Source organism: Lipotes vexillifer, unplaced genomic scaffold, assembly GCF_000442215.2.
Source record: "Lipotes vexillifer unplaced genomic scaffold, Lipotes_vexillifer_v1.1 scaffold802, whole genome shotgun sequence".
Lineage (NCBI taxonomy): Eukaryota > Metazoa > Chordata > Mammalia > Artiodactyla > Lipotidae > Lipotes > Lipotes vexillifer.
The window spans coordinates 2,558,246-2,570,663 of NW_006790237.1; the positions used below are offsets into that span (position 1 = coordinate 2,558,246).

At 39.2% G+C, this 12,418-nt stretch overlaps 1 protein-coding gene across 1 annotated transcript in view; it reads right to left on the reverse strand.

Annotated features, from left to right (window-relative positions):
• The window catches only part of LOC103074436 (zinc finger protein 649-like), a 38,373-nt gene extending 26,754 nt beyond the window's left edge, over nt 1-11,619 (reverse strand). Inside the window, 5 exon segments of the mRNA XM_082931299.1 lie at nt 2,873-3,954; nt 8,797-8,888; nt 9,062-9,068; nt 9,162-9,288; nt 11,485-11,619. Coding sequence (XP_082787425.1) covers nt 2,873-3,954; nt 8,797-8,888; nt 9,062-9,068; nt 9,162-9,288; nt 11,485-11,619 — 1,443 coding nt within the window.
• Between the last annotated feature and the right edge of the window lie 799 nt (nt 11,620-12,418).

Below are 12,418 nucleotides of genomic sequence, written 5' to 3' on the forward strand. Positions count from 1 at the left end.
CCCTACATTGGCAGGCGGACTCTCAACCACTGCGCCACCAGGGAAGCCCTTCTCTGCCTTTTTGATCCAATGGAATACAGTTATAACTGTTTATACAGTTATCATACTGTCCTTGTTTGCTCAATCTAGCATCGTCAGTTTCAGGTCACTTCTGATTGGTTTTTCTCAATATTGGTCACATTTTCTGGCTTTTACGCATGCTTGGTAATTTTTGGTTGGATGACAAACATGGTTAATTAATGTGTTTGCACTCCTGTAAATATTCTTGAGGTTTGTTTTTTTTTGTTTTTGTTTTTGTTTTTTGCGGTACGTGGGCCTCTCACTGTTGTGGCCTCTCCCGCCACGGAGCGCAGGCTCTGGACGCACAGGCTCAGTGGCCATGGCTCACGGGCCCAGCCGCTCCACAGCATGTGGGATCTTCCCGGACCGGGGCACGGACCCACGTCCCCTGCATCGGCAGGCGGACTCTCAACCACTGTGCCACCAGGGAAGCCCTTGAGGTTTGTTTTGAGATACATTAAAGTTACTTGGAAACAGTTTGGTCCTTTCTGATCCTACTTTAGATCTCAGTTGAGCAAGACCAGATTGCTTATTGGATGAGACTCAGCCAATTAACGATGAGTGCCTACTCTATGTCAGGCATTCTAGACATCTGGTATATAGGGGTTAACAGAAGGTCCCTAAACAGTAGAAGTACTTGTTACTTCTTCATGAAGCTTACAGTCTAAATTTTACAGACTATAACTTACATTCAAGACCTTATATTTGAGCACAGACTCAGGAAGATGATATTTGTTATTTGATATTTGTTATATTTGTGCTTTGTATTGAAACTGATATAATAATGTTTATACATGATCTAAGATCTTCATATATTCCACATTAAAATCCTTAAGAAAACAATTGAGATGTTCTCTTCAAGTAATTCTAAGTTTTTACATCGTGTGTTTTTTTAAAATCATTTACAGTGCCATTAAGATACCTCATCTACTTACATGCCTCCACTCCTAGCTTCTCCCTAAGGGACCTGACCTCATGCTCTTCCTCAAATCCCAGTTTTCCAGCAGTAGACTTGGTCTGAACCTTAATGCTACATCAGTTTTATGCCAGTCCCTACTGACATTACTCTTGGCTACAGCTCAGGAATTACAGAGATTCTGAAAATATTTGCCAGATTGGTTAAAGGCCTATAGTATTCCAGTCTAGAACCAGATTGAGCCCACACTTCCAGAGCTCCTTGACCTATTCCCAATCTGATTCAGTCGATCCAGCTCTGTGAAGTATGATACCAGGCCACAGTTGATTCTATGACGATCTACTTTTCTCTTCCTCATGTGACACTCAAACATGTGAGACTCGAGAGTCCCTTAGTTGAGAGGAAATGGAACCACCCCAACATTCTTCCTGACATCTATATCCATTCCATCAATGAGGCAAAGGAAGGGTTGGGCAGGGAGCTATCTCCAGAGGGAAGAATGCAGCTGAATAGTTATCCAGTTTAGACTTTCATATCCCCAGGATTCTGAGAATAATTTGGATAATCAGAGAAGAGAGAGCTAGGATGGAAGCAAGAGTCATCTTAATTTGTGTTCAAATTGCCCATTTTATTTTCATGTTTTCAGGAAAAAAACTACCAAGAGTTATGTTGGAATGTATTTTGTTAATTTATAGGTTTAAATTACTAATTGTCCTTGGGCTTTCAGTTCATTTTGCAAACCTGATTTCACTACCTTTTCAAGTCTAGAAAATTTTAAAAATCACATTTATAGTGACCTTTATGGTATAATGCTTAATCTTATTTATAAATTGAACTTAAGCTCATCCAAGGACATTAAGTTACATTTGTGAATTTAATACTTATTTCTGTTGTGAGGGAATTAAGTTGTCTGAAATAATATTTAAATAAATTTAGAGCCTAAGAAATGCAGCAGCTAATCATATATTGGGTGGGCATTGAAGATAATTTTTTTTTAAAAAAGAAAAAGAATCCACAATTAGGAGAAATGAGTATAACGTGATAACCTTAACCAGTGATGTTGGGTAGACTGTCTTTCTCCTTAAAATTATGGAGTCATAAGCATAGTAACTAGGAATATGGTTCAAGGTTTCCTGTCCAAAAATGTACATCAGGTATATTGTGTAATGTATTATGAAGTGGGAATTGGTACATAAAGCTCTCGAATGTTTCTCATTTTCACAGGCTTTGCTTCACAAGAACTTTAGTAAGATATTCCACAATTAGTGTGTTCACGGTGTTTTATTTGTATATGATTTCATCAGCTAATGGATGGGGCAGAAAACCCTGCCACATTCACTGCCTTCCAAGTTTCTCTCCAGTATGTAATGACACCTATTGAGGGAAGGACTTTACCACTGTCATATTTTTACACACTATAAGCTCACTGATGACCTTGGTAATCACTGATAATAGGGTCTATCTTCCAAAACACAGCTTTCCTAATCTCTGCCTTCATAGGTTTGCTTTTTATACATAACCATATAATCAGCTATACATTACTGCTCAAGGCTTTTCCAAATAGAATGTACCAGTTTTTTCCTATGTGTGTTTTGTGACATAAAATAAGATATAATTGACTACTGAAGGCATAACCACATTCATTGCATTCATGAAGTTTCTCTCCTGCACAAACTCTCTGTTATCTCCTGAGGGTGCACCTCTGGCATCTGGCTGTTCCATAAGGACTACATTCCTATCTGTTAGGAGCCCACTGATGTTTAATGATGTCTGACGGGTTGCAGAAGGCATCTGCACAGTCACCATATTAACGGGGTTTTCCCCCTGCATGAGTTCACTAGTATCTAATAAGCTGTGACCCTTTGTGGAAGGATATTCCACCTTCACTGAATCTACTTGTTTCTCTCTTGTGTGTGTCCTCTTATGTTTAACCAAGCATGACATGTGGGAGAAAGCTTTCCCACACTCATTGCATCCATAGGGCCTCTCTCCCATGTGAGTTCTTTGATGGACAGTGAGCATTGTCTTTGTAGTGAAGGCTTTCCCACAGTCACTGCATGCATAGGGTTTCTCTCCTGTGTGAATTCTCTGATGTTTAATGAGTCCTGATTTCTGTGAACAAGATTTTCCACAGTCGGTACATACAAATGGAGTCTTTCCTGTATGAAATTGCTGATGTGCTATGAGGCATGCCTTCTGGCTAAAGGCCTTACCACATTCAGTGTATCCATACGGTTTCTCTCCAGTGTGAGTTCGTTGGTGTATAATAAGATTGCCCTTCTGTATGAAACCTTTTCCACATTCACTGCATATATAAGATTTCTCTCCTGTATGAATTTTCTGGTGCAGAATGAGCTGTGATTTTCTGGAAAAACCTTTCCCACACTCATTGCATACATGGGGTTTTTCTCCTCTTTTGTTTCTCTGATGTATAATGAGCTCTGCCTTCCTAAAGAAGGCTTTGCCACATTCGGGACATTCATAGGGTTTCTCTCCTGTATGAGTTCTCTGGTGTTCAGTTAGCTTGAACTTTCTGTAGAATGCTTTCGCACATACACTGCATACATGGGGTTTATTTCCTGTATGAATTCTCTTATGTTCATTGAGCCGAGACTTCTTGAGGAAGGCTTTCCCACATTCAGTACATTCGTGGGTGTTCTCTATTTTGTGTATGTCCTGATGTTTAATTTCAGTATGAGTTTGCTCATGATCAGCATGGAGAAAGGATCTCCCATCTCCATTAAACTCAGCAGGCTCCATTTTTTTGCAGCTTGTACTCAGGTTGATTACATCTAAATATGATTTCAAAGTTTTCCCATGTAAATCAAATACATCATGATTTGGCCTCAAAGGAAAACAACTTTTGCTCTGATAAATAATATTCTCAAATGCATTCTGTTCATAACACTGTTCCAACCTCTTCAGTATATTTTGGTTTTGCCAGTGTGGCTGCATATGATCATCCACTTTATCAGCTTCTAGGAAAGAGAACAATTAACCCTTCCATGAGTATCATATGGAATAAAACTGCTTCAAAAATACCTCAGGGGACTTCCCTGGTGGTCCAGTGGTTAAGACTTCACCTTCCAATGCAGGGGGTGTGGGTTCGGTGCCTTGTTGGGGAGCTGGGATCCCGCATGTCTCATGGCCATAAAACCAAAACATAAAACAGAAGCAATATTGTAACAAATTCAATAAAGACTTAAAAAAAATACCTTGGGGTGAGCTGTCTCTTTAATGGAAAACCTATGATATCAAAGAGCTGGGATATGTCTCATGGCCATAAAACCAAAACATAAAACAGAAGCAATATTGTAACAAATTCAATAAAGACTTAAAAAAAATACCTTGGGGTGAGCTGTCTCTTTAATGGAAAACCTATGATATCAAATATAAAAGAAATTCCAAGTATAAAAGTACCTTATCTGTTTTTTAAGAAAAACTTTTCACAATTGTTGTTAAATATATATGATAAATTTTTACCATTTTTAAGTGTATATTTGTGTGGCATTAAGTACAATCACATTGTTGTACAACCACCACGACCATTCATCTCTAGTTCTTTTTCATCTTCCCCAACTGAAAAACTCTGTATCCATTAAACACTAACTCCTGTCTCTTGGAAATGGTTAAAGACACAGTAATGTAAAACACCAAACAACCCAAAAGATAACAGCCATCAGGGTAAAAATTCTTTACTTTCACTGAAGCCATATTCTATGGGTGGAAAGGGAAACAATAAACAAATAAGATAAGGAATAAAGTAGGCAGTTCCAAGTGTGACAGTGGTTTGAGGAAGCAAAGGAAAGAAGAAGTGGAAGATATCAGGATTTATTTGGAAGGAAGGATAAACAAGACTCACTAATGGATTTGATGTGAGGAGAGGTAACAAAAGAGGGAATCAAAGTGTACGCCTGAGTATTTGGCTTGACCCATTGGGTAGTTGGGTAGTGCCTTTTAACAAGATGAGGAATATCGCCGAACTTCAGAATGTGAGGGAAACCAAGTTCAGAATGTGAGGGAAACCAAGTACATTTTGAAACATATCATCTTTGAGATAATATCCAAGCACAGACACGGAAAAGCCAGTCAGATGATACTTGACTGAAAATAGCAATGTGGAAATATCAGTATGTAAATATTATTTAAGGGGACTTCCCTGGCAGTCCAGTGATTAGGACTCAGCACTTTCACTGCCATGGGCCCAGGTTCAATCCTGGTTGGGGAATTAAGATCCCGCAAGCTGCACGGTGCAGCCAAAACAAAAAAAACAAAAACAAAAAAACCCAAAACAAAGAAATATATATTATTTAAGGTCAGAGTATTGTAGAGATCACTTTCTGAGAAACATGAAGACTGAAAAAAGATGAAGGCACAGATGAAAGCTTTAGTCAGTCAACATAGAGTTTTGGGATTCCTAGAGCCCTCTGAAGAGACCCTAACATAACCACGCTGGTAGAGAAAGAAGAAGATGTGGGTGTTAGAACATATACATCAAAGAGGCAACTCAGAATGTTGGACATATAGGTCATGATTTCAAGAAAATTCTAACAGACTCTTGGGTGCTCATCCTGTTGATAAAACATGCCATTCTTCATTAGGTAGACCATCATCAAATTCACTTTCCCAAAGCACCAATCTCACATTCTAACCTTGCATGGAGCTGTGACATATTCTCATACCTTCCCACAGAAAGGGACATGATGATCCTGACGGACTTTAACAACAGGCTAGTGAGGCACAGTCTTTTTTAGAAGCAGATCTGCTGCACCAGACATGGGGATACTCACCTTCTTCACTATTCTGTACCTGTATGGATGTCATGGTGGAATTTTTCCCATTTCATTGTCCCTGATATACTAATCTCTCAACTTGCCAACAACAGTGTCTTCTTCCTTAATCATACAGTAATGTCTCTGCTGGCATTAATCTGCTGAATCAAGACGTGACAATTTTATCTTTAGTTTTTCTTAGAACATCTGGCTATACCTTATTATTTCTATAATGCTGCCACCGAGGTTAAAAATAAGACTATCTAGAGTTAGAATATACAAAACCTAACCTCCACCATGCCTCCTTTATTATTAACACATAAAAGTCACAACAGTAAGTCTGGTGATAAAAGTTTACATTACCATGATGTACCCAGTGTATCTAAGTTTCCACTCCACTAGCTCCCCAACAAATACTTTCAAACATTGGTCTCCATATGGCTGGTTTCAGGCCAATCTTTTGACAGTCCCCACATGGCCTTGCACGTTTCAAGTTTCTTGCCATGTTTCCTTATCATCTTAATTCAAAACTGAGCTATTTCTCTCACCTAAGATACTTTATGATACTATCACTCTTCATTCTCTCTATATCACTTTAGGCTACTTTTCTTCTAAATTTCTGAAATAGTCTCTATATTTACCATTTACTTGAATTTTGTACAGCCTTCAATGATAGCAGAAACATTTCACACATTAAAAAGCTTAATTTGTAAATATTACATGAAGATTTGTCCTAGCTTTGCTTATAAAATCTTTGCTCTGAAAGACATTTCTTTGTTTCCCACTAAATTTAGTCTCTTCTATCAAAAATACTTAGCATCATCTTCCGTCTGTTTTTTTCCCCTCTCACACTCCATATTGTGGGTTGAATATGTCCCCCAAAGAGATGTTTAAACCCTAACCTCTAGTAGCTATGAATGTGACCCTATTTGGAATCAGGGTCTTTGCATGTGTAATCAAGTTAAGACGAGGTCAAAATGGATTGGAGTGAACCCTAATCCAATGACTGGGGTCCTTCTAAGGAGAGGGAGATTTGGCTACAGACACACAGAGACATACAGGGAGAAGGTCATGTAATAACAGAGGCAAAGACTGGAATGACGTGTCTACAATCTAAGGAACATCAAAGATTTCTGGCCACTACCAGAAGCGAGGAATAGACAAGAAAGGATTCATTCCTAGATCTTTGAAAGGGAGCATGGCTCTACCAATACCTTGATTTTCAAATTCTAGCATCTAAAACTGTGAGAATACATTTCTGTTGTTTCAAGTCACACAGTTTGTGGTAATTTGTTACCTAGGAAACAAACATACCCCATACCTACTTAAGTGGCAAATTCATTCTTTATTGTTCCAGAATCTTCTCATACTATCCTCAAGCTGGGTTGAGGTCACCAACAACCAGGTCTCACATCTGGTTTTCTGCTTCAACACCTGCCTATTCCAGTCTATTTTCTACTGATAGCTAAAGTGATACCTCTAAAACATAAATTATATCCCGTCACTGCTATACCCTAATCCTTCTAAAGGTTTTCTCATTAGGAGGAAAATCAAGGGTTTGAAATGTATGACAAGGCCCTATGTGACCAACTGACCTATTGCAAACCCCCAGTTATGACCTCACTGACCTCATCTCCAGTCATTTTCCATGCTGGTGGTTTGGTGTTTACAGTTGTTTTCATCACCAGACATAGTATCTGTGTATTTTTTCCCATTTATTTTTATTGTGATAAATTACACATAACACAAAATTTACCATCTTAATCATTTCTGAGTGTACAGTTCAGTGTATTAAAATGCATTCACCATGGTGTATAACCATCACCACTATCTCTCTCCATTAATTTCATCTTATAAAACTGAAACTCTTATTTTTGTTAAATTTCTGCCTCCTCTTTCAGAGTGGGGACTTAGGTGTTTGATAGAAGAGAAATTTCTGTGTCATAGTAATATGGTCAACTGGGACTTAATGCCATCAGACTATGAGGAGGAAAAGGATAGCTTTAGGGAAAAGAATCCAGCAACAAAATCTAAAGTTTAACTAAGAGAATGATTAATTAACAAATATAAAAAGGAACTACAGTAAGGTGGGCATGAGGTTTATGATTTCGTTTAGGCTAGGAAATGAGAATGAGAAATTTTAGAAACGTCTTTGCTAATTACACAAAGAACAGGAACAGCAGAGGCATTAAATATAGGAGCCCAGAGGGTAGAGAAGATTCAAGGTAATGCCAGGATTTAAGATGTACAGAAGTACAAGAGAATCTCAGTTTAAAAGAGGATATTGGAAAGGGATTTTCTGGGAGGGAAGATGGTTCTAGTTTCTCACACAAAAAGAGTGAACTCATTGGGAATTGCCATGGAGACAGGTTAAAATATATGGTACCAGCAGGTATATTAGACAGTGTTAAGGGACATGTCAATTGCAAGTCTCCACAAAGAGCTTAACACACTTGAATAAAGTAAGGTTTTATAGCCTATGAGACAGAGCAGAGGGATGACAACAGAACATTTGAAGAATCTCAGAGGGGGTAAAAAGAAAAGTCAAGCAAGCAGATGAATACACATTAAGAGACCACATTACTACAAGAGTAAAGCACCTGAGATGCAGTTGGATGTCGTAAAGGGAAATAAATATTTCACAATGGAGCAGGAAGGTGTATGAGTCAGAAGACAATGATGAATTTAAAGTTTTGTCTTAGAAGAGAGACACGGAAGGAGGAATTTCATACCAAGAGATGTGAAAGGAAAATAAAATCATACTCTAACAAGTGAAGAATGGGAGGATTTGAAAAACCAAGCAAGAATAATCCTAGGAGGGGGAAAGTTGACATCTAAGAAGAAATAAACAGGGATTAATTCCAAGATGAGATAAAGTGGTATACTTTCCTCTAAGTTCTTGCACAGAAAAAGAGCTCTCATGAGGAAAGGGATACATGGAGGCTGTTTCTGTATCCTCAGACACCCTCACCACTGGGATGCCTTCTCTAAAGGACTAGAAAGTGATTTCCACAGCCTTCCCCCTCTTGCTGGTTCTCTCTCACTTACCTGGATGGGGGTGACTGTGAACTTCATCTTCTAAGGTCCATGGTGGTTCTTCTTGTTCCAACTTGGAGAGTATATCAGGTTAACTTGATACCCTGTTCGTGGGAAATAACAGAAGACTTAGGCTCATCAAATGGCACTAGGGATCTGTGATGCTATGAGAATGGTACACTTTAGGGACTGCACAGTCTTCCTGTTTGGAAATTAAAGGCTTGTCTCTAAAACGCGGGAGATTATACCTTCTCATCTGGGGCCGGGGTTAGGAGACTGATAATCTCCCACTTCAGAGCACCACAGACACAACAACACTTTCAGAAGCTGAAGAAAGAAAAGGCACCGTCCAAGGGACACAGGGGAGCCATCCTCACCTACGGACACCAGGTTGCTATAGTTCTCCAGCATCACATCCCTGTACAGGTCCTTCTGATCAGGGTCCAGGAGCTGCCACTCCTCCCATGTGAAGTCCACGGCCACATCCTTCAGTGTCAGCGATCCCTGTAACAACACAGTCCATGCGCCCTGTAACAACACAGTCCATGTGATGAGTGTTTCTCTCATTATTGAAATGGAAGGTGTGAAATAATAGAAAATATATATAATGTTCTCTGTCCCTGGTTGCCGGCTTAGCGCTCCTAAAACCCTTGTAGTCTCCTAAGTGATAAAAGCATTAGGAGCATCTTTTGTTCTAACATTTGGTCTTTGAATTCAATCCTAATCTGACACTAACAACTTAGAGTTACCATCAGGCTCCACAGGCTAAAGAGCTCAGTCCCACAAGACTGCCTTCACTTCAGCCACCAGTCCAAAGTCCCAGATTCCAGGTTCCCTGCACTTGTGTCCAACTTAGCTACAAATTTGGGGGTTCCCATAACTTCCCTGCTAAGGTTTGATAATTTGCTAGAACCACTCACAGAACTCAGGAAATTATTATGCTTACTCTTATAGTTTATTATGAAGGACACAAATGAATGGTCACGTGAAGAGGCTCATAGAGCCAAATCTAAAAGGGTCCTGAGTGCAAGGGCCTCTGTCCCTGTCGAGTTGGGGTGAGTCACCATCCCAGCAAGTGGACTGTTTGCCTACTTGGAAGCTCTCTGAACAGTGTTGGGGTTTTTATGGACGTTCCATTACATAGGCATGACTGATTAAACCACTGCCTACTAGTGATAGAGCTCAATCTCCAGCCCCTCTCCTGTCTACTGAGATCAGAGGGTAGAGCCAGAAGTTCCAATCAAGGCTTGGTCTTTCTGGGGATCAGCTCCCATCCTGAAGCTCTCTAGGGGCCCATCCTGAGTCACCTTATTAGCATAAACTCACATATGGCTCAAAGGGGCTTGTTATGGATTAAAAAAGACACTCCTATATATATAATATATATATATTATTATACCACATGAGCCATTTGTTTAATTAAAATAAAGGCAATTAAATAAATAAAGGCAATAAGGAGGTGGGAGGTAACAACTAGATTCTTGGGGGGGTATTCTCTTTAATTTATCAAAATTTTATAAGCAATCAAACATTTTCTGGTTAAATTTTCCTTATTACTTGATCAATTATTTCATTTTTAAAGCTCTATCAACTTGGGAATTTAAATTTAGTGTCAATACATAATAACCATCATCACACACAAAAATATTGGTACCTCGTTGAATGGCACAGTAGCAGTACCACGAATAGATGTAATTGCTTTAAACTGACCAAACATCAATTTGATGATTATTATTTTGCTAGTTTCAATATTTAGATGAGTTCTTCTTTTCAATATAGTTCACTAATTTTATTCCAATTAAATATAACAACATCTAGCTCTTTCCTATCTACACAAAATATTTAACTTTTTTGGGCATGAAAAGTACAGTAATAACTAGATTTTGAACACACGGAAGGGCTCTGTATTTTCTGAGATAAGGTAAAGTTCTAAAGCAAACTCTGTGGATCTCAAAAACCCAAGCCATTACCAAACAAGAATTTATAACTCCCTGTGGCCAAATCTGTACTGAAGCACCCATTCTACAACCTGTTCACAGATGTCCTTTGATAACTGTGCAAACCTTCCATTTTCCTGGGCACTTTAGGTTTTATTCAAGGATAAAACCAGCCCAAAACAATTGTGGGTATATAAGTCACCAAGCTGTGGTCTTTTGAAAAACTGTGTGCACTGAATTCTACTTGGTCTAGTCCAGCAGATGACTCAGAATAATCGTATAAGAAACAGCCATACACAACCTGCTTGTATATCTATCAATATTAGAAGAATGCTATGAACACAATGAATGTTATCACCTCTAGAAAGAAACCATCAAAGAAATTTCCCAAGACTTAAGTACCATGAAATAGTGACATCTCCTGAGGAAATGATCTGCCTTCTCCTCAGATTCAATGCATATCAAATAACTTATCATGATTCTCTGGTTGCAGTGGCTGACACATTACATGCAAGTTGATGGTTTATGTAACCAGGAGGGACCTGCTGAGTCATACATTATATACCAACATTGGTCATGTAGTACGAAGTCTACGAACAATATATACCTGATTCTACTTCATCGTGATTTTGAAGGTAGTTTATTTCTCCCCAGAGCCCATTTTTTCCCAATTTATACTTTTCATTTAATTGGACTGCTTTTTTTTTTTTCAGCCTTCTGGAAATCCATGAGGGAATCAAGAATAAAACAAACCAAAAGTCACCTGAGCCTTCATCATTTTCTTGTTTTGGGAAATGCCAAGTAACTAGGATGTTGTTTTTAGTCTCTTCTGGATCTACCCTAAGTTTCTGTTCCAAAATCTCAGTCTCAGGTAACAGATGTCCCACGAAATGACCATATACAACTCCAGGAACCTCCTCCTCATTCTTTACTTGATTTCCCTTGCTCCTCGAAGCCAGGACCTGTGGAGTGAAGAGTAAGTTCATTTGGGTGATATATTGCCTCTGGGCCCAGATGCTTTCACTGCTGCTGTTCACCCACCTTAAGTCAAGGCCAGTGCTTCTAACTGTCCCTTTATTTGATGCCCCTGAGGCAGTAAAACATAATAATCTAAATGGGGAGAGGCATGCCCTTCTTCTGTGAAGTATAAGTATCATGAATGAGAAAGGGGATATGGGAAAGGAAAACCAGCACAGCACAAAGCCTGGCAGAATAATGGCAGAAGACTTCTCACACAGATCAGTTTTGGGAAAGAAGACCTATAGAAGTGAGGCTCTGGACATTTTTTCCCCTTAAAATCACGTGTCCACATACTCCTTTGTAGTGCGTTGAATGGTGCCACCCCCCCCCCAAAGATATGTTCACATCTTAACCCCATGAACATGTGAATGTGATCTGATTTGGTAAAAGGGTCTTTGCAGATGTAATTATAGGGATCTCAAGATGAGAACATCCAGGATTATCCAGGTAGGCCCTAAAATCCAATGAATGTCCTTATACCAGACACACTGAGAAGAATCACACAGGGAAGATGAGACCATGTGAAGACAGAAGCAGACATCAGTTATGCTGCCACAAGCCAAGGAACGTCTGGAGAATCTGGCAGAAAAGGAGAAGGAAGTGAATGGACGTTTGGCAGGTGTGCTGGAGGTCCCTAAGATGACGCCCAGATTCAGTGATTCCTTAGGACTCCCAAG